Source organism: Marmota marmota, unplaced genomic scaffold (assembly GCF_001458135.2).
Source record: "Marmota marmota marmota unplaced genomic scaffold, marMar, whole genome shotgun sequence".
Taxonomy (NCBI): domain Eukaryota; kingdom Metazoa; phylum Chordata; class Mammalia; order Rodentia; family Sciuridae; genus Marmota; species Marmota marmota.
Window position 1 is genome coordinate 8082771 of NW_025999969.1, and position 22535 is coordinate 8105305.

The 22535-nt window shown below is 33.6% G+C and overlaps 1 protein-coding gene across 1 annotated transcript in view; it reads right to left on the reverse strand.

Moving 5' to 3' along the window:
* Positions 1–22203, reverse strand: part of LOC125617083 (fibroblast growth factor 12-like) — an 82123-nt gene extending 59920 nt beyond the window's left edge. The window contains exon 1 of the mRNA XM_048803967.1: positions 22087–22203. Coding sequence (XP_048659924.1) covers positions 22087–22203 — 117 coding nt within the window. The remainder of the gene's footprint in view (positions 1–22086) is intronic.
* Positions 22204–22535: the final 332 nt, after the last annotated feature.

The window sequence follows — 22535 nt, forward strand, 5'->3', positions numbered from 1 at the left end:
CCGTCCCGCCCATGGCCTGGATACTACTGATCTTTCTACACTTCAGACCTTCGCATTCTTCTTCTGTTCTTCAACTCTGAATGATCCACTATGCCCCCAAATTTCCTCCTCCATATTTATTTTACTATGTTTTAGCGGACGGTTTTGTTTCATTTGCATTCACCAAATTTTGTCTTTTGTTACCATCTACTCCAAATTTTTCTCCTGTTATACCTGCATCAAACAATATTTCTCCCTGAAGTCATCCAATCTAAAGTTTTATATAAAATTTATATATATATAGTTTTCTATGTGTACACACACACATAATATGTAGTATTTTTAACTACTATGTAGTATATTTTTACTTAATATGCAGTAGTTTTGACTACTACATATTATTTATTTTTTTTTCACTTCTCAAACATCACTTGATATACTGGGACATACACACAACATATTGATTGTCAGTTAGGAGCTATCATTTATTTAGTCAATTAACAAAAATTGCCTTCTGTGAGATAAGCACTGTACTAAGCTCTAGATGATTGGTAAACACTTGTTCATGTCTTAAAATTTTATGGATAGGAATATGCTTTAAAAAATTCCTTTGAAAGGATTAAAAACAATGGGCAACATGATACTTACTATTCCAGTGGCTTACTGAAGAGAATAACATTGAAAACCTTTCCTTTCCAACTTCAAGTTGGTTCTTCTATTATCACTGTCTTTATTAGATGAAAGAAGACTAAAATAAGTCCTCTGAATAATGTGTTGACCACAAGTACCTTAGGAGATCTTTCCCCAAACATGTGAAAGACAAAAAACAAATTAAAGTAATTGGATTTCTATGAGAAGTTGGTTTAAAAGGAAAGATACCTGTAGTGGGGTAAGACCAGGTGTCTTAGCCAAACTAGGACAGTGTTATGTAATCACTCTGGGAGTTACGTGGAGTCTACTCAGAGAAGAGAATTTTCTGGTTTCCTCTTGCGGGGAAGGGGTAAGTGGAGATTAAATCTAAGAGGGGCATTACCATTGAGCCACATCCTTAGCCATTTTTTTTTCTAAGATAGGGTCTCAGTAAGGTTCTCACTAATATGCTGAGCCTGGCCTCAAATTTGTGATCCTCTACCTTAGCCTCACTAGCCACTGGGACTATGGGTGTGTACCACCATGCCTGGCTCTGGTTTCCTCTTTGAGTAGGGATCTTTTCCCTTTAACAGAGCCCTACAATCGTTCAGACATGATTAGTGTAGCTTTTTCTTCTGAACATCTTCCATGTTCAAGAGCCTTCCCACCTTACACCCACCAATTCCTCACATTTCTCTAGCATCTTTTTATGCAAGTCATTATTCTAACGGATCAGTCAAAAGAAAAATGATAACCAGCCTAAACTGCTATGCCTACATGGGAAAGAGGATTTGTTTTCTGCAACACAGCCCTTATTTAAATTAGAGATACTACTGTGTCTGTAAGCACCATGAGAACAGATGGAGGTAGCTGGAATCTTGAAACTAAGGCATATCCAGTGTTGTTGGAGGTTGGGAGAGGACTCAACCAACTGCCTAGGCCTTTAGAGCATCATAAGCAGTCCTTTAAATAACTGAATTTTTGGACAAAATTGCTTAAAACTTAAAGATGAAGCAATTGGGAATAGCATATATAATATAAAGAAATGCTAAAAGTAAAATACAATTAAGGCCAATGAACATTTACTGATAAAAAGGATATCTCTTTCTCTAGTAATGACCAGCAATATAAAGGTAAGACACATCAAGTACAAAATAACAATTGTGATTTAAATATTATACAGACTAACTGGTTTTGGAATTTAAAGACACAAAACAAAAATAAAAAAGAAAAAATATTTTTGTAAAAGAGAGATGGATAGGAGCTGGGGTTGTGGCTCAGTGTTAGAGCACTTGCCTGGCGTGTGTGAGGCCCTGAGTTGGATCCTCAGCACCACATATAAATAAATAATTTAAATAATAAATAAATGTCCATTGACAACTAAAAAAATATATTAAAAACAAAAGAGAGATGGATAGGCATTTGCCTTATAGTGTAAATCCAATTTTGACCAGAAAAGGGGTAGTGAGAAGAGGAAACAACAGGACCAGAGAGAAAAGAATATGCTAGGTATGATGTGTATTCAGACACAAGCCATAACTCCAGAGAGGATACAAATACATAAAGAAAGGAGGTGGGAATTTGGACTGAAAACCTTGATGGGGCCATACTGATAAGGATATGTATGTGAGATTGAGAACTTGGTATCAACTGGGTTACAGAAAACCAGTGCAAGTCAGGTTTCTTGTTCTCTTATGTTCAAGAAAGAACCTTAAAATGTGATATTAATAACAGTCGACTCCACTGGAGAGACTGACATGGGTTCTATGGTTGAGAACACTTGATTACAATGTCCAAAGGATAATCAGTTTCTATTTCAGACACCTCTGCATCTATTCTGAGGAATTTGAAAGACTCCTTAGACATGAATATTAAACTCCAGATTCATTTATTTCAGTACTAAAGTGACAGCCTACAAAAACCCAAAGGGAAACAATAATAATTAGCATTCGTTCTTGCACATCAGACCTCACTGGCTTTAGTGTGATGCTCCCTAAGAGGCTGAACTAGTAGATAACATCTGAATTGTGAAAATATATCTTTTTTTCTACACTCAAAGGTAGTAACATATTCTTGCAAAGAGGTTATACCATACATGATACTTTCACTGTGTATGAAATAGGGAAAAGTTCTGACATATTTTGATGAATACATTGGCTGATATTTATCAAGTTATCCCAATACAACAGATTGGAAAATAGAAAAATTTTTCCATCAGCCAGTTTGAACACTATTTTCACTGAATGGACTACTCATTTTTGCTCTTTGTAAACACACTTTCATTGCTTTTTTCCCCAAAAAAAGAACCAGTCATTCGAATTCGAATTCAGGCAGTTGAATTTAATTTAATGAACTAAAACTCATTATCTCCACTATGATGTTACTGGGAATCTTCTCCATTTTTCACTTTCTTCTTCCCCCAATGAAAAAAACAGAGTGTCTTTACTGCCTCCCTATCTATTCTGCACTGCACCCATTCATCATCCTAGAGGTAGCTTAGTAGAGTGAATTTAAGGTTAGTAATATTTTCAAATAAAATAATTAACATTAAATGGATCTTGAAATCATCTAAGATAAAATCAGTTTCTTTTAGCTATGTACCTTCACTCTGCTTATCAAAGGCGCCTAGTACTGAATATTACAGGTTACCTTGGAAACTTACAGCGACTATATTTAAAAACAACACAAAACTCTCTAACTGAAGCAGAATGCCATTTTTTTAAAAAAATCTATTTTGGAGATGGTAAAAGAAATGGTTAACAAGTAAAGATCAGTATATAGCTACTGCTTTATCTGAGCTTTTTTTCCTCAATTATTCTCCCCATTTCTTGTATATCTGCCACTAAGTTGCTCTTAAAAGAAAGAAATAAGAAATACAATAATTGATCAAGAGCAATAGTTTCTATTATCAACCATGATCCAGTTCATGAGATCTGACTCTGTGGCTTCTCAGATAATGTGAGAATTAATTTTTACATCTTTTTAGCATTCATTAATGACATACATTAAGTTTTCCTGTGATAATCCCAGTTTATGCACATAGCACTGGAAAAAAATTATTAATGGTGTCCCATTTTACTTGAAAATTATGCAGGACTGGATGATAAATTATACAATTGCCTTGATTAAGCATCCATTATATGCAAAAAATATATTCAGGAATATAAAACTGCACTAAGATAATAGTTCCCTTAACAGGCTAAAAATATATATACTCTAATTGAAAAATATAAATAGTAGCATGCTATATTAATTCTTTACAGTATTTACTACTAAAGTAATATAATATTGTTATATTATTCACTATTATCATAGTAACGATTTTTTTTTCCAAATCCTCCTGTTTAGCTTAATAAATCACAATAAGAAGTCACTTCCTCATGGCCCATAAAATGAAGAAAGATAAAAGTGTATACAGATGGAGTTGATATAATTCCGCAAGCCCACAGCAGCTTGTTAGCAACAGAATCAAGGTCACCTTGGCTACTGCCCAATCCTAAAACTACCACTGAGAAAATGCCTCAGGGTTGGAATTGTAAAAAGCACCCTGAGAGTTGTTGCAGTGTTTTTGTTTTCTAAAATCCAATTACCAAGTCCATTATTACTACCAGGCAAACTGATAGAGCTTTTCTATATTTGCAAGGTGCCCTGCACTCATAGCTCAGCAAAAAAAGAAGCTTGAGAACTGCTTCAGATAATGATGGTGTTGATGATGATGATAATGATGTAGAATCCCATTTCTTTTAAATCTACTTTTCTACTCAGTTAAAAATAAATGTGAAGCATTCCTTACACATCATTGGAAGAAGTCTTTTTTTATTTCCTTCTTTCTCACCAACATGTGTTTTATGCAGTAAATAAAAATTAAGCTGATATGGTTTAGTAAATAAAAAATAAAATTAAGTTTCAAATTTCAATTGTTCCATCGAATAGTTTTGTGTTCTTAACCCTCCAAGACTTGATTTTTTCATTTTTATAATGAGAATTATAACAGTCCTATCCCCAAAATTTTGTTAGATTGAAATGAAAGAAAAACTGAGCAGTACCTGGCATGATGTGAGTCAAACTTAAAGGTGAACTTGAGTTCTCAATTGTATTTATTTCCTCAGAGTAGTCAGAGTTGGGATTACCAGAAAGGTTTTTGCAATGACCCATTTTGGGGCCAGTAGGTTAGAGTAGTGTCTTAAACTGTTGTTGTGTAAATGATTCAGCTATTAAAATACAAATTCCTGATCTTACACCAGAATGCTTAAAAATATGCCTGGGAAAGTTGGGAGGACTTTGCATGTCTTACCAGTACCTGTCCAGACCTGCTACAGTCACAGTACACTCTTGTAAAATACAACTCAGATACAATGAAGACTTGTCACAATCTCAAATTTCACATTAAAAATCATAATTAACCATTTAGCATCTTCCTCAGGATATTCTGCCAATAAATCTGTATGTCTCAAACTGAATTTAACTTAAACCTTAACACTATTGTTCCTTCTATAAATGACTCATCTGCCTCAAAAACTGAATCTCCTCATCCTCTTCTTCACCAGCCAGAATGATTCCACATTCTCAGTATCTCCCATGTTCCTCCTTCATTCTATCTTCACTCTCTGCCCCACCATTTCCTACTTAAGTTTATATAATTGTCTCATCTTTGATCTCTCTGTCTCTATTCTCTCTCTCCTAGTAATCAACCCTATTCCTGCTCCCATGTATACTTTCCTAAAGTACAGATATGATCTTATAACACCATACATATTTCCAATGAAGATGTGGAAGACCTGAAACACTCACACATTGCTGACGGGAATCTAAAATGGTGCTGCCACTTTGGAAACTAGTGTGATAATTATGAAAGTTAACTCGACTAACTCTATTACTTCTCCTAATTAGTTATATATGAAAACTAACTCACTCTACTTCTAGGTATATATGAAAACATATGTACACACAAAAATTTGAACACAAATATTCACAGCAATATTAACTGAAATAGCTAAAAGTACTAATAACTAAAAGGTGCAACAATTGATTGATGGATAAATTAAAGGTGTTATATTCATACAAGGGAATATTATTCAGCCATAAAAGGAATGACTGACACATACTGCAACCGAAGTGAACTTTGGAAACATCATGCTAAGTGAAGAAGACAGATACATGGCCACCTATTGTACAATTCCACTTATATGAAATTTCAAATCTATAGATACAGACAGTAAATTAATGGGTTCCAGGAGCTAGGGAGAAGACACAATGGGGAATGACTGGTTTTGGATATGGGATTTCCTTTGAAAGTAATGAAAACATTTTAGAATTATATAGTGAGAGTGGATTGACAACCTATCCATTGAATAGTACATTTTAAAAGAATGAGTTTTATGTTAAATGAATTATTTCTTAGTAGTTTTTATAAGTCTTGAATAGATCCTCAATGTCTACAAAGAATCTCAGTAGAGATTTATAAATCTTGAATACATCTTCAATGTCTAAAAAGAAAATTCTAAACTTCATATCTTCCCATGTAAGATTCATTCTTCTAGTCTCTTTTTGAGTATCCTATACATTCCTCAGCCTAATGAATCTGGCTCTAAGTCTTGGCATGCCTTTCCTCTTGGGAAACATATCTCTGTTTCATAAGTGATCACTATAATGTATTATAGAAGTCAGTATTCTATACCTGAATGCTGAATAAAATAACAAACCATTTAAAATATACATTTTATTTAGAAATCTCCACTTCAAACATGAATGTGCTGAGATCCTTAATATAAGGAAGGATTATGTCTTTTGCAAAAACAATGTAAAATGCTAATATTGTAGTCACAAATAAATAAGTACACATCTATGCCTACTGATCACACAAATTCACACACATTCATTCACACACACTACTATGATGTGAATATTTGTGTCCCCTCTCCAATTTCTTATGTTTAATCATTCCGCTCTCCTCACCCCCAAGTGATGGTGTTGGGACATGCAGCCTTTGAGAGGGTGGAGATGTTAAGAATGGGATTAGTATCCTTATAAGAAGTTGGAGAAATTTGTTGTACAACATGATGACTATGGTTACTAATGATATATTGTATTCTTGAAAATGCTAAGACAGCAGGTATTGTTTTACCATAAAATGATAATCATATGAGGTAATGTATACATTAATTAGCTATATGTAATCATTCTACATATATGTCTGAAAACATCATGTTGTATACAACAAATACATATGATTTTATCTGTCAATTAAAAATCACAATAATAATAGTAAAAAAGAGGCTGTTGGCAGATTGTTTACCTACCATGTGAAGATGCAACAAATGTATTTGACCATGAACCAGCATGAGGGCCCTCAGTAGACAGTGAATCTGCCCATGAGTTGGGTGTCCAGCCTCAAAAACCATGATAAATAGTTTTTTTTTTAAATTTAAAACTGTGATAAATTATTTTTAAGTCATTCAACTTATGATATTCTGCTATAGCAATACAAACAGGCTAATACATGCATATATAATAAAGAAATGGGTGAGCAGATCTCAGACTCTCTTAAAACTGTCTGTTTCCTTTTGCTGTAATCAGCATGTTAAGTATTCTAAAAGCAATATTTTGAAAAAGAAGTAAGCCCAGAAAGCATAAGTTTTGTATTAATGCAGAGACATTTAGACCTTAAGCCCACATCCCGTGCCTCCATCTAAGCTTGTGAGATTTCCTTCCCTCTGTTTTATGAGGATGTCAGTTCAATTATCTGTCTCTAGATGCACACTATCAGGCAGTCAATAGTAGTTGGTTCCTCATATTCCCCTTTATCTGATTATTGGCATATGTTTAACTGGGGGAAAGGTTTCCTTCTCTTTAGTGAAGCTAAAATTCCATTTACTTTCTGTGAAAAACCTGTCATACCACAGTAAGTATACAGGAGGAAACCAGTAAACATGAAGAATTGACTCCAAGTCAAATTCTAGCACAGAAATAAAGACTCATTCTCAACTATCCATCATTGACAAATGCAAGTCAATTACTGCTTATTGAAGCCCATGATAGATAGTCATTATTTTCAATCTGTGCTAAACATGGATTCAATTTCAGCAAAAATTACAATTGAGAAGCATTGAAACAGAATTGAAATAACTGAAGCTAGTAGAAAGCAGTTGCTTTAGAAATCTTGTTTCTTCATGCATATATTTTCTACAACATAGCCTATTACTTAAAATGTGTTTTTTTTATAAGATACAAAAATAAATGATGGGGGTAGAAGAAGATACATTGGGAAAGAGTACAAAATGTCACTTAGATAAGAGGAAAACAATTTAATGATATATTATATAGAATGGTGAGTATAGGTGATGATATATATTTCAAAACTGCTGTTAATTTTAATTGTTATCACTGCAAAAATAATGTAAATGAAGTTAATTTACAACTTAATATGATGCCAAAGCATTATATTGTGTCAATAAGCATATCCAAATATTATTTGTCAAATAAAAATAAAACGTAAAAAGTACATGATTAGAGATGATGAGGAGAACCCACTATAGAGGTAAAATTGCACTCTCTCTAAGTCCTGACACCTGATTCTGCTAGGCATTCTACACTTAGTTATGCCAAGTGCACTGCAGACATTAAGGACATGCAGCAATTGAACTCAGCGAGATGTAACCAACTCTGTTCTCATCACAACTGTATTCCATCCATTCAGCCAGGTTTCCAAGTCAACCTGTCAAGGCTCATCACCTTCGTACAGTGTACACAGACAAGATACTTTATCACAATCACCATGCCTGCAGGCATTTTTCACTCAGAATAAGAAATGATACATTCTTGTAGTATTAAAGATAAAAGCGGAATCATCATCACTATTCTAGGGAAGAGACTCCACGATGAAGTGAATGTCATATTCTAAGGGAATTCACAATCTATGTTTGCTTAGGGCATTGTAACCATAGATTTAGATATAAAGAATATCACTTGCTCCATTGATTTACCTTCCAGCTTTGGTTATATGGTTTAAGCAATTATTTCATATAACTGTCTAATACTGTATCTCAGAGAAAAGAAAGGGGGAAAGCAAAGGATTAGGGGAGTCTGTATATTTCCAGTCATATTTCTTAAATTATTCAATCCTCACAGTGAGTTACATAGGAAGCATGACACTCACTTTATAGATGATCAAGTAATCTCAGGCTATATATAGTGTTAGATTGAGAGAACCCCCCACCCGACACCTGTTGGCACTTGGTCTTAGAGATGTCCTTCACCAATCATCAGCTATTTAGGACCTGACACATGACTGATGTGCAATACAATTTATGAATCAATGAATAAAATTAGAGAAAACGGAGACCTTGGATGTCCAAGTACACAGAATTAATATATGGAAGAATTGGGATTTAAACCCTAAAATGTCTTTCCATTTCTGCAAGTCATACTGAGGTAACATTTACTTTTAGAATGGCATAATATAAAGGTTAGTGAGAAAAAATTATTATTTTCTTCACATTGTGGGTACAGAATCACTCACATTTGCTTTTTAATTGGTTGCCCTCATTCATTCAGGGAGTAAAAGAACTAAACTATGTTACACAGATGTTTTAGCTCCAGATTCCTAGCACCTCATAACTGCTTATTAGATAAACCTGCATGTCCTGTTAATTATAGACTTTGATTTCTTAGAAACTCTAGAACTGTTTTGAGAATAGTCTTACCAGGTAGGAAGTCAAACATCACTCACTACTAAATAGTACAAATGCAACATTTTGAAAATTTAGTACAGATTCCAGAAGCTAGGAAAATAAGTTTTAAAGATAATAAAATTAGGTACATACAAATTCCTATGAAAATGGTTATTATAAGTAATTTGAATAGTCATATGATACAAGATAACTAAAGCCTACAATTCTCATAGAGCTTTGAAACATTATATAAATGAAACAGATCTATTCATGAAGTCTGAAAAACAAAGCCTTTGCACTATATTTAGTAATTATAAGTTCATACTTCTGAAAAGCTTAAAAAATCCACATTCATTTTTTTTCTGTAAAATAAATAAGTCTTCCTTTCTTCCATGCTTTACACACTTGTAAATCATAGATAATATGTTGTGTGAGAGAGAATGATGTAAACTTTTAAGTGCATTGCACATGGTAGATCTTATCACATAGTACCTTGCTACATAAACTGTGGCACTAACATCTTGGGAACCAAAATGAATTGAAGCATTTTAGCCACTCTTCCAGACTACTGAATTAGAACACATTTTAACACTATTGCTGAATAGTCTTATGCAACCTGAAATTGGAAAGCAGTGACTTAAAATAAGAACCAATCTAATCCAATTTTAGGAACATGTGGATATCTGTTATGTGATATGGAATTTCAGTGAATCCATGAACACCTATTTACAGCAATTCACATTTGGTGTTACTATTTCTACTCTAATGAAGCATTTCTCTGTACATCTCTTCTGTCATGTGAATACTCTTGAGCTATATTGGTTGAGCCACTGTGGCGTACTTTAGACTGCACAGCTATGGAGAGCAAGGATTGCCTTCACATACCTAGTCCAATGTCCAACAAACACATACACATAACACTGACCTTCAGAAATGGTAATGGTAATATTATTATTTGGCAAGAAATAGAGGAAAAAATCCTTTTGGTGCACAGCTAAGAATAGCTAATCGTAAGTAACTTCCAATGACAATAAGTGCAACTCACCTAGAAATAAAATAGGCTTGAATAGAAAAACAAAAGGTTGTTATTTAATATTCTTGATGAGATCCTATTTGAGATTGATCTGGAATTTCAGGTAGAAAAAAGTCATTCTTCTCTTTTATGTCTTTATTTTTTATTGTTATAACGTGAAAGCCTCCATGTATAATTTTAATAGGATAAGAGGAAGCTTTGACATACAAGAATGACAACTCAAATTAATTCAATAAATCAGCTAAGATAACCACTTGGGCTGTGAATAGTACTGAAGATATAGATAGCAGACATGGTCTTAGAACATTCAAAAAAAAGAATGAAAGCTTTAATAAATCTAAACCCTTTAAGCTAAGACTGACCTACTTAAGAAAATCATTTACCTTTCTAATCTTTAAGCACCTGAATAAAATAGTTCAGATTTAAATCCTCTAGACATTACTAAATTTGATTAATTGTGAAAAACTGAAAGTTCACCTGAAGTAATATCCTTGATTAATTTTATCTGTGAAGGGAAATCCTAAACCATTCTGTTTGGCCTTTGCAATTATCTCTGACAGAATTCTGAATTTTCCCCTTTATTTTAAATGCTGTTCATATATTATTGATACATCTTTCAGTCATGCTGAAAAAACCTTAAAAGGCATGGAAAATCTGAAAATGCCTATTTGGACAGGTGAGAGGACCCTTTTCTGCAAGGCTAAAATTTAAAACTCAAGAATCACAGAGCATCAATAACAAGATGAGCACCTGAGTTACAAGGAGTTCTATAGAACTCCAAATAGACATTTTCAGTTTGAATTTTCATGTATTTTAATTTGAGAGGTTATAAAGATAAGAGGTGGCTGTGAAGTAGAAAACAACTACACAGCAAGAGCAGATTAATCAGCTCATACCATATGAATTATTGACAAGAGGAAACAGAAACCAAATGCATACTGCCTTTCCTTGTGACATTCTGAGATAATTCTTCCAATGGACCTCTAGGTTCATTTCATTGCTCAAGGCCTAAGACATCATTAATAATCAACAAAGTCTTATTTGAATTAATTATGACAAGTGCTCCATAATTACTCCATTTAGTAGTAAATCATATAAACATTTGGGACTTGCAATTGACAAAGTCATATCTTTGAAACTCAGATTTTAAGATGCACAGTTATTCTTTCCTACTAAAATGGAAGGCAATGGATTGGGAATGAGTTTGTTTATTAATCCTTTAGCCTTCCTCTTCTGTTTTGTTTTTTTTTTCCCCTCTTAATCATCTGTATCATTTAGAGAGAGTGATTTTCTCATTTGAAGCTTTGATTTTGTTACCTGTAGAATAAAATGGCTAGAGCAGAAAAAAAGAAGTTTCATTAAACAGAAAGATTTCAGTGATGTCTTTTGATGTACAGAATAACCCTGGTACTGGACAGACCTGTAAATGGGAGCTCAGAAAATGAAGTGAGTTGTCTCTAGAAGCGAGCAGTACTGGAAATAGATAACATATCATACATTTCATCAGCACCAAAAGTTCTTCACAGATACAAAGTACACTTTCATTCAGTGAAGCCCTTCAGTCATTCCATATCTAATTCTTGTTGAAAACATTATCAGTGGTAATTGGATAGTGCTGGGCCTATCAATGGTGAATCTGGGATGGCTGGTTCCATGGTAAATCAAGCCTATGTTGATCTCTTTCTCCCAAATCCAATGGGGAAGTAAATTCCCTTACAGTACTCATTTGGGAATGAAGCCCACATCCTAGAAAGTGCAATGATTTTGGAGTTGTATAGATCAAAACTGCAATCCCTCAGAATGGGCTTGCTTGGTGAAGAGCTTTCCGTAGTCTTCATACTTAACAAAGTGACATAACATCCAAGTTCCCATCTAGAAACAAGAATGGCCAAATATATCAATTGAGCCCAATAATATCTGTGAGACATATAAAACGTTAGCTCCTTTCCATTCTCTATTTGTCTTACATATAGCACTGATGCATTATGACACTATTCAGGGTTGATGATAAGAAAAATGCAAATAGGTTTGCATTGTTTGCATTGATTATGTCAGAACTACTGAATTTAATAGATCTGTTATCCCACCTTAAGGACATAAGGACAAATCCCTTTTATCCTACTCTGAATTTCAAAAGAGAATGATAATGGGAAAAGCTACTGTAGCTCACCCTGCTCTTTTAATACCAAATTGGGACATGGCCATTAATTATATGAAGCTTATTCTAGTAACAGCTCTCCAAGTGTGTGATAGACAGTTAATCCTGCTGAGGGTGTAACTCAAATCACAAGTAAATTGGAGGCTGGAAAGCCCTAGTGACTATCTGAGGGCTTGGTAAAAGAAGGGCTAAAATGAAAGGTGAGGAGCTGTATTAGACAGTACGTGTGCAAGGGTGAAGATCTCAGAAATAATAAGGCATTTTAATGAACATACAAAATTGGGCAAAACTCAACAAGGAACTTGAAATACAATTTCTCATAGACTGTGGGCAAGTTAAATCCCTACTCTTGTGGAAATCTATTAGTGTGCTGCAGGCTCAGAGGAAATAGGGAAAAATAGGTGTACTCATGCTTGATTTTCCATGTGTTTGTTATTCAATAGAAACACAATCAGTGATGAATCCTATACCTAATTACCATATAGTGAAGACTTTTTGTTTTTTTCTATCCCAGCAATGAAAATAATTGCCATTTTGAAAAGATAAAGACAAATCAATATCAGAATAAGGTGACAATGACTTATCTGATTTCCCTTTGTTATCCTGTATCTTTTGGGGAATACTGAATTTTTGGTGAAATTAAGATGATTTTACAGTGATAAATTTATATGTATTTACCTGCTACCAATAAGGATGACAACATGCATTAATAAATCTTAATTCAGCTCTTACTATATGCAGAGGATTGTGATGAATTACAGAGAATACAAAGACATATAAGAAGTACTTGTTGAAGTCAAGCTGCTCAGATTTTAGTAAAATAGTTGATTTGGTGCCCAGAGGTTACATCACACAATTTTTCAAATTCCATCCACCTGAATTTGGTCCCTTCCCAGTCTCCAATTTCCTAATCCTTCAAGGCCCAGCTTAAATCCCATGAAAACCTTAATCTGATATTTGGTCAGAAAATAAATTCTCCCTTCAATTTCTCAGAGTACCTTATCTCTACTTTCTTTATTATTTATAAATTCTCATTTTATGATGTTATCATTATTTTCTTGGTCATGAAAAGAAAATTTTATGTTTTAAAGATAGATCCTTTTAAATCACCTAACCTTATGGATAAAGAAAGGATTCCTCTGAGCTGTCAGGAAATAAGAACAAGTCAATTACAAAGAGAAAAATAATGCTGACCTTAGATATCTCCCCAGAAACATTCAATTCTAGAAGGCAGTGAAGCGATACCCACAAAATCCTCAAGGAAAGTGAAGAATAAGCCAAGTCTTTAGTATCTAGCCAGAGTATTCAAGTACAAAAACAATTTTTAATATGCAAAAATTCAGGGAATATTATTCTAATAAGCACTTCTAAGGAAAGAATTTCATCCAACAAAGAGATAGTTTTTCAAAGATTGGTATTAAAATTTGTATCCATTTGTTTTTTGAACAATCATTTAAATATATGCAAGGATTAAAGTGGCTGAAGAGAATGTAAAATACTGGTCATGAATAGGAGAGTAAATAAGTATTATAATTTTCTCACTTCTAATAGTAGAGGGTAAAGGATATTTTTAATACTTCAGAATAAGTAATGGTGATCTACATATATTTAATAGCTCAAAGCAAACACCAAGATTATCAAGTAAGAAGGCATAAAGAGGAAATATACTAATTCCACTACTGGTTATACTGTTTCAAGAAACAAAGGACTGAGAGTACTTAGCCTGTTAAAAGCTACACTAAATCAAAAATGCCAACTTCTTGATTATTATAAACAACACACACAATCACACACTAATATTGAAAACACACTATCAGAACCTGTGGGATATGGCTGAACCAGTGTTCAAAGACAAAATCACTGTGATGTATATTTATTTACGGAAACAATGAAAATTAATGAAATAAGCATCCATCTTCAGAAATTAAAAGATGAACTAAGCTTACTAAGGAGAGCAGAATGAAGAATATTGGATTAATTAAAACAAAAAATCAATGAATTAAAAACCAAATGGTAAGTTTTGTAAATAATAGAAAAACAGGTTATTTGAAAGAAAAATAATAGGAATATCTTTTTATCTTCCATGATATGTCTATCTTGACACTCAGGAAAGATAGCTTTTTGTTGAGGGGGGTGCTACTCTGTGTAATATTGGATTGTTAAGCAATATTCCTGTTCTTTTCCTACTAGAAGCCAATAGCTTTCCCCTCCCTGCTTTTAACAACAAAAATGTCTGTGGACATTGCCAAATATCTCCTCAAGTGGATCACAACTGCCCCAGATGAGAACCACTGAACTAGCCCAAACAAATGAAGGGATGAAGCAGAAATACCCAATATGAGACACCATAAGGAAGTAATAATCATTCAGGGAACATTAAAAAAAAAACAAAGGCTATTTTAATATCCTCTTCAAATTAATATGAAACATAGATAAAATTATAATATTATGATAAAATGATATTAAAGAAATAGAAAATCTAACACATGAATTACCAAGGAAGAATCAGTAGAAGCCATCAAAATCCAATCATCTTTAAAAAAAATCAACCCTACTATTTAAACACAATCCTATTCTGTATTTCCATGTTTACCAGAGAACAATTTACAACAGCCATGAAATGGAAACAACCTGCATCCAGCAACTGGTGAATGCATAAAGAAAATGTGATACATATGCACCTTGGAATATCATTCAGCCATAAAATGGATGAAGTCAACTCATTTACAACAATAGGATAGAACTGGTGATCATTATGTGAGGTATAATAATCCAGGCACAGAAAGACAAATACCACATGAATCACTCATAGGTGAAATTTAAAAAAATGGAGAGTGGAAGAGTGATTTCCAGAAACTTGGGAGAGTAGGAGGAAAGGAGAGGAAGACTGATCAATGAGCACTAAGTTACAGTTAGATAGGAGAAAGAGATTCTAGTGTTGCATTGCAAAGTAGGGTGACTTTAGATACATATACTTCATTTAAAAAATTAGAATAAAGGGTTTTGAACAATTACAGTATAAATAATGATGTTTGAGGAAATGTTTACCCTGATTTGAATATTTTAAAATATATACATTTATTGAAACATTACATGGTATCCTGTAAGTATGTACAATTTTTGTGTCAGTTTAAAAAATATACGAGAAAACAGTAAGTAAAGAAAACAAATAAAATTATAGTGAATTGCATTTTTCCATCCTCAAATTTTAAAAATTACAGAGCATACTGTGTTACTCAAGGTGTGGAAAAATTGGCACTTTCATATATTGCTTAAGGACTATAAATCTGTTTATCAAAATCTGTCAGTTTTTCAATGTCTAGCAATCTTACAAATATTCTATTTTCCATTCTGCTTTTGATAACTGATAGATACACTTTAAAATATTCACAAATATTCAATAGTAATGATATTATTATTTACAATAGCAAAACAATCTAAGGCAAATTGTCACCAGTGTGGGAGTGATAAGATTATGCATAGCACAGTTTATGATATTTATACTATGTGCCTTTAAAAATACAAATATTCTGATAAGGAATGATCTCCAAAAAAATACAGTTAAGTGGAAAGAGAAAAATGGAGTGATAGTGTGAATAGAAGATACTTTTTGAAAGAAAATAGAGTAGATGCATCTCCTAATATAGGCGAAAAATAATAACACATCAGAATATTATAATACTGGTAGCCTACATTAGAAAGTTGCTAATGGACAGGCAGAATGGAGATTCTTCATTAAATATTATCTTATAATGTATGGGTTTTTTTTTTTAGTTAGATGAACATATTGTCCATTAGAAGGGAAATAAATTGTTTAAAAATAGTTGACAAGTTTGTTAAACATGAAAAAAGCCATGCACAATAAAATCAGATGAAACCAAAACAAATACTGATTTATAAATCCAGAATAGGATCCCCCAGATTTATATACTTTTAATTTAAAGGCCATGTTGACAGATTAAATTCCACAGAGAAACTATCTGTATAGCTTTATTGATCCAGAGCACTCCAAGTCTGAGTTTCCATTGGACCAAATGATTATTTTTCTGCACATACTCTGAGAATTCTATTTCCCAAACAACCAACCCTTTCTCTGCTTGAAGATGCTAATCCCTAGATTCTTGTTATAACTCTGGTATTCTTTTCCCCTAAATGAGAGTGCTATCATTTGGATCTGGAATGTACCTAAAGGCCCATGGGCTTGGTCCCCAGTTTAGAGTGGTTGAGTCTTTAAGAGGTGGGACCAATTGGGAGGTTGTAGGTCATTGGGGTTTGCCTTAGAAGGAGATAATAGGACCCCAGAACCTTCCTCTCTCTGTGTCCTTCCCATTCCAGCCACAAGTGGCTCTTAGCTCCACTACACAGGCTCTGCCATCATGTGTGGCTGCATCACAAACCTGAAAACAATGGGGCCAATTGACTATGGACTGAACCTTCCAAAACTATGAATCAACTTTTCCTCTTCATAAATTGATCTTATGTATTTTTACAGTGTTGGGGGCCACAACTAAGTCAAGATGGTGGTGCCTGGCACTTTGCCAGGAGGAGTGGTTTGTGAAGCAACGCCAGCGAGCCATTAAGATGATGAGGATTCCTTAATGACTGACTGCTGTATCTAGATGATGTTAATTAAGTTAAGCTGTGTGTAATTAGTTAGGTATATATACTTCTGCTGTCCCGTAATAAAGGGCTCCCGCTGTTTCAATCTTCACAAGTTGCTTGTCACGCCCCCCCACCGGGTTATTTTGCCCAGTCAGACTGCGGCATTACAGTACAGTAACACAGTGAGACTCATAAATATTTAAGTAGGCAGTAATTATGCACTGAGCATCTCTTACTATTTACTGAGAAAATATTTATTGAGCATCAATTTCGTGTCAGGTGGCCTGAAAGGTGACAAAAAGAAAGATGCAAAAACTTGGTGTCTGCTCTTGAGGAATCTGCATCCCAATCCTACAGGGACACAAGAATATGGTTGGATTTAATGTGATATTGTCTGTTTTAGAATAGTAGTCATTAACAATAAGTGTAGTGAGAGGGTAGGAGAAGGAAGTAGTAACAATGTCTGCAGACTCAGAGAGTTTCACAGACCAATGACATGACCTAGTGGCCTTCAACTAGGTCTGCCTCCCAGTTTTCTACCCAGCTGTCAATGGATAAATCCATCAGAGCCCTAATGACTCAAACATTGCCCAAATGCCCCACCTCTGAACCTTCCTGCAGAGGAACCATATATTAACAATGAACTTCTAGGGGACATTCTAGATCCAAACCGTAACAACAACATAGTTTTAAAAGCAGCTACCAGAAATACTAGTTTTATCTTTAAAATATTTCCTCAAAAGGCATGCTCCAATCTAAGGCTGATGAATTAAAAATATAAGTTTCAAAATTTATTTTCTTAAAATAATAAATATGTACTAGAATGAGTTTATAAAAGTATAAAAAGAAAGCAAAAGAAATTCTGGGACTATAGGCTATGTCAATGAACACATAAAGAAATAAAAGGAGTAAATATAAGTGAGACAAACTACTTCTACTACTTTTTATAGTAGATTTTAAGGAACTCACCATCCAGTACAATTACTGCAAATTAATGCAATTTACTGCATTCTTTCATGCTCCTGTGGAGTTATGGAAGTCTTAAAATTTTGCAGGTGAGACATACTCTCCTTGACTCAAGATTTTACGTACATATTTTGTTTTTAATCTATTATGGAAGGCTTTTCCATGTAGGACCTGAAACTACTTGATATAAATGTTAAAGTATTAAGAAAATATAAAGCAACTCTCAAGAAACAAAACAGAACACTAAGGATAGGAAATTGGAGTTGTAAGAGGGTGCTGAGACATGCGGACAGGAGCGGTATGACCAGCACTAATCCAACCCTGTAAGTGTGTTTCTAAGACTAAAGAATCAATAAGCAGATGTGCCAATATGGCCTCCTAAAAAAGACCTCAGCACCAAAAAGTTGTTTCTTCATTGTAAAGTATTACATTAGTAGGCAATTTTGTCTTTCTACTTGGCTACAAAAACATTCACTCAGTCTATTAGCTTAAAGGTCATTGTATTTTGCAGTTACCCATGCATGCAACCAAATATGGCTCAATAGACCCTGCTCACCTCACAAGCATACATTCAATACTAGTTAAAGGTCAGCTAACTTTCACTCTGTCAAAGCAGCATAAAGGAGAGAATTTCAGGGATGTGGGTCTCTATGATGGCACACATTTTATTGATAGCTTTCTAAAATCTGCCCTTAGAAATCACTGGCAGAGTATGAAAGTTTGAGATCAAGAATTTAATTACCTTGTTATATAGTTATTATTCAACCATATTTAGTGAGAAGACCTTAAATCTGGAAAGGACTTGAAGAAGAGACAGTCAACTTCTTTTGGCCTAGTGGAAAGACTAAACCCAAATACGTGTGGTAGATAAGAACTTATTAATAATGAGGGACCTTCAAAATGAAACAACAAAAACAGTGAAGTATCTAGCTTCTGAAAGTAGAGCTCCTGACATATGGTTAAAAGAGGTGGTGAACTAACACTCTCTAGGAACCCAAACATTGCTTAATAAATTGAATTATCTGAGCTTTCAAGATTCTCTCCACTTGTATTCCATGATCAGTCATGAGAGTTCTAGGCAAGGAATAAGTGGAAATATATATGTATTTTTTTTCTTTTGCATATTACTATCTATCTTTATACTAATAGTGCCAAACTATCAACACTTGCTTCCTTAAGGACATATTTCACTCCACCATTAAGTATGATATACTGGTTCAAAGGGGGTTGACTTAAAAACCAAAATAGGAAAATAATAAAACAACCACTAAGTAACTTGGAAATGTTTGAAGTTTACACTGAACTTGAAAAATTACTATGGAGGACAACCTTGACAATTCAATGTGTTCTTTAAAGCTAGTTTCCAATGTGTTTCCCAATATGGCAATTTTCATGTTCTCCATGTAACTGTTCCCACCTGTCCTGACATCTTCAAGTTATCTGAATATAGGAAGTATCACTATTCATGTTGCATAAGTACTAACACTGAATATATTTATCACATTCTCCAGAATGAGGCTTTAAGCTATTCTGTATATTATAGAAAGTTAAGGTTCTTGGGGGATCCCAAAGTTCCCTTTACTTAACATATTTGTGGACTAAATATTAAAAAACATTCAGGAATAATTCTTTAGAGAGTACTATATTTTTGTTTAACATAATTTATTCTATCAAATGCTTCCTACTTGGTGAATCATATTTATAATTGCCACTTTTTATCTATTATTAAAATCAGTGACTATTCACTAGTTAACAGTTTTAAATACTTTGGTTTTAACAACTGTTTTTGTACTCAATATTAAATGTGGTTTTCAGATGTACATGTGTCCTCATAAATCCATTAACCATGACTAAAAAGAAAATGTTGCAATTATCACAAAATGAATATGGTAGCAATTGTTCTATTGTAAAGTCTAGAAAAATGCAAAATTCTGTAAAAGTAAGAGGTAAGGCATTCAATATAACCACCCCCCATGACTCTTTAGAAAGTGTCATTCACAAATCAGGTATTCAATAAATGCAAGTTGAATAAAATGCTATCATAGAAAACTCACATATGAATCCAGTATTTAGTTTTAAAAACTTGCCTTTAATTACACACAACATTGCATGCATCAGGTATTCAACAAACCTATTTGTGCAAAAGATTAAGTTTGTTCACTACAATTTCTCTGAGTCAAATTTGTGGTAAAGTTTCCCGAGTCAGCCCTTCACAAACACTTAAAATATAGTAATGCCCTAAAAAATTCTCTCTACCACTTCAGGAAGAGTAGCTAGGGTTGTCATATTCTCTTCAGAGCTATAATATCTGAAATATAGGAACAGAGGAGCTTTATTTTTCAACATATAGAATCTGGGTCTTATGACTGAAAACCCCAGCTTTTGTTGCTAGGGAACATAGATTGCTTTGTGTGGTGCTTGAAAACACATTTATTTGCTCTGATTCTTTTGATGAGTCGAGACTGTTCACATAGTATCTTCAGATTGGGAAAGAACAAACACCTCTCTTTCTCTGGTGGCACTTTACCTACTGTCAGACTACCAAAAAGGGAGAAGCATGGGAGGTGACCTCAATGCTGTCTGATTAATGCCTGCAATCATTATAACTCAAATTCTATCAATTTGAACATGATACTGACCAAAGGCTCCTTTCAAGCAGTTTGCATCAAAAGATTTAAAATGGCATTGTTGCCAGTGCTACAAAAATAAAGATGCAGCCATTGAGAGGAGCTGGAGTTTCACCAGAACACTGTAATGTGTTTAAGGCACGGATGCCATTGCTCTGATATTTTAAAATCTTTTTTTAAAAACAACATAATTATTGACTCACATATGTAATAACTTCTCCATTCTCCTTAGTTTTTGAAGTTTGCTCTGATATGAATAATCTAAAATTCTGAGAACTCAAATAACATTTATATTCTATATGGGCTTATATTAATCCTGACACATAGCCTAACATTTTAGGGGATGCCAAAATTTGCCTACCTATTTCTGTTTATTCTGATAATCTTTTAAATTTGTTGTTCTGGCCCTGAGACATGCTATATTTGACCAAAACAAAATTCACAGAAACAAGCTTTTGATTTTGACGTGTATATTCTAGCATTAAACATTAGGTAGTTAAGGGACACTAAAATAATTAAAATAACACTAAAATAATCTTATTATAAATAATAAGAGTCATGTTGATGAGTTGGATGTGTTACAACCAGGACAAAACCAGGGTACTTGTTTATCTTACACTGATAAATTTATATACATCAAGAGAAAATTATGGCACAACTACTAGCAGAAGTGATTTTTGATAAATAATATTAAAGCAATCACATTTAATGTTTGTTTCAGCATTAAAATTTTGATCATATTATATATACTTAATTAAATAGAATAATGTTCATTCCTGGCTAACAATAATTCAGTGGTAATTTTAATATACTTAGAAGACTGCTTTTTAATAATTTGTTGAGCAAATATTAGGGGAACAATATGCATAGACTTATTTTTCTGCAGAATCTAAACACAATGTAAAATGGAAGCTTTTTTTCTGCCATAACAAATTCAATAAGATACAGAGCAAATAAGACTATTTTGAAGGTTTTTATTTGCGGTAGATTATAATGAAAGGAAATAATTTAAATAATTGAATATTTACAATTAGATACAGAAGATTTAACCCATATAAGCCAAAGATCATTGGACCTTCCAGAAAGTGGAAGTGTGCTAAAGGCTGATAACCAGGGGATCACACTGAATCGCTGATGCCTAGATACTAGTATCTAAAAAGAATTTTTTAAAAAAGTAAGACATGCTCTTTTTTCTGAGACAAATATGAGAGTTATTATTGTCTATGATAGTTAACTCTGGAAAAGACAATTAAAAGTCTTAAATTGGTTGTGAATCAAGAATGGAAAGTTATTGGGACACAAGTTTACAACTTTGTCCCTTAGAAAACTCACTACAAGTCACTTTTTGTTGCAGATCAAATATCTCGGGTCCTTCTGATTTGTATAACATAGCATAACATTCCCCTAGAAAGAGCTACTCACCTTTCTTTCCCGGATCATAGAGTGTTCTGTGATAGGGTTTTTGATGAGAACCCTTCTTGATACTGCTAGGGAAGGCACTGTGCTCTTATTGCCATAGTCATGCTGTGGATTTTCCATAAGTCTAGTGTACTAGTACAGTCCTGAATTTGACTGTAACATAAGAATATTGATCAATTTAACAACTTTAGAAATATGCTGGACCCCATATTCTAAAGTTAAACATATACCTAGTCTATGACCTGGCAATTCTATTCTTAAGCAAAGACCCAAGATGCATGAGTGCAAAAATGTCCACTAGAAGAAAATGACTACAATGTGCTCAACAGTATTATATATGGGAGCCCCAAACTGGGAATAAGGCTCATGAGTATCCTGGAAAGTGGATAAACATACTGTGGTATAGCCAGAGGGAAAGAAACACTACACAGAAATAAAAATGAGTGAACTAA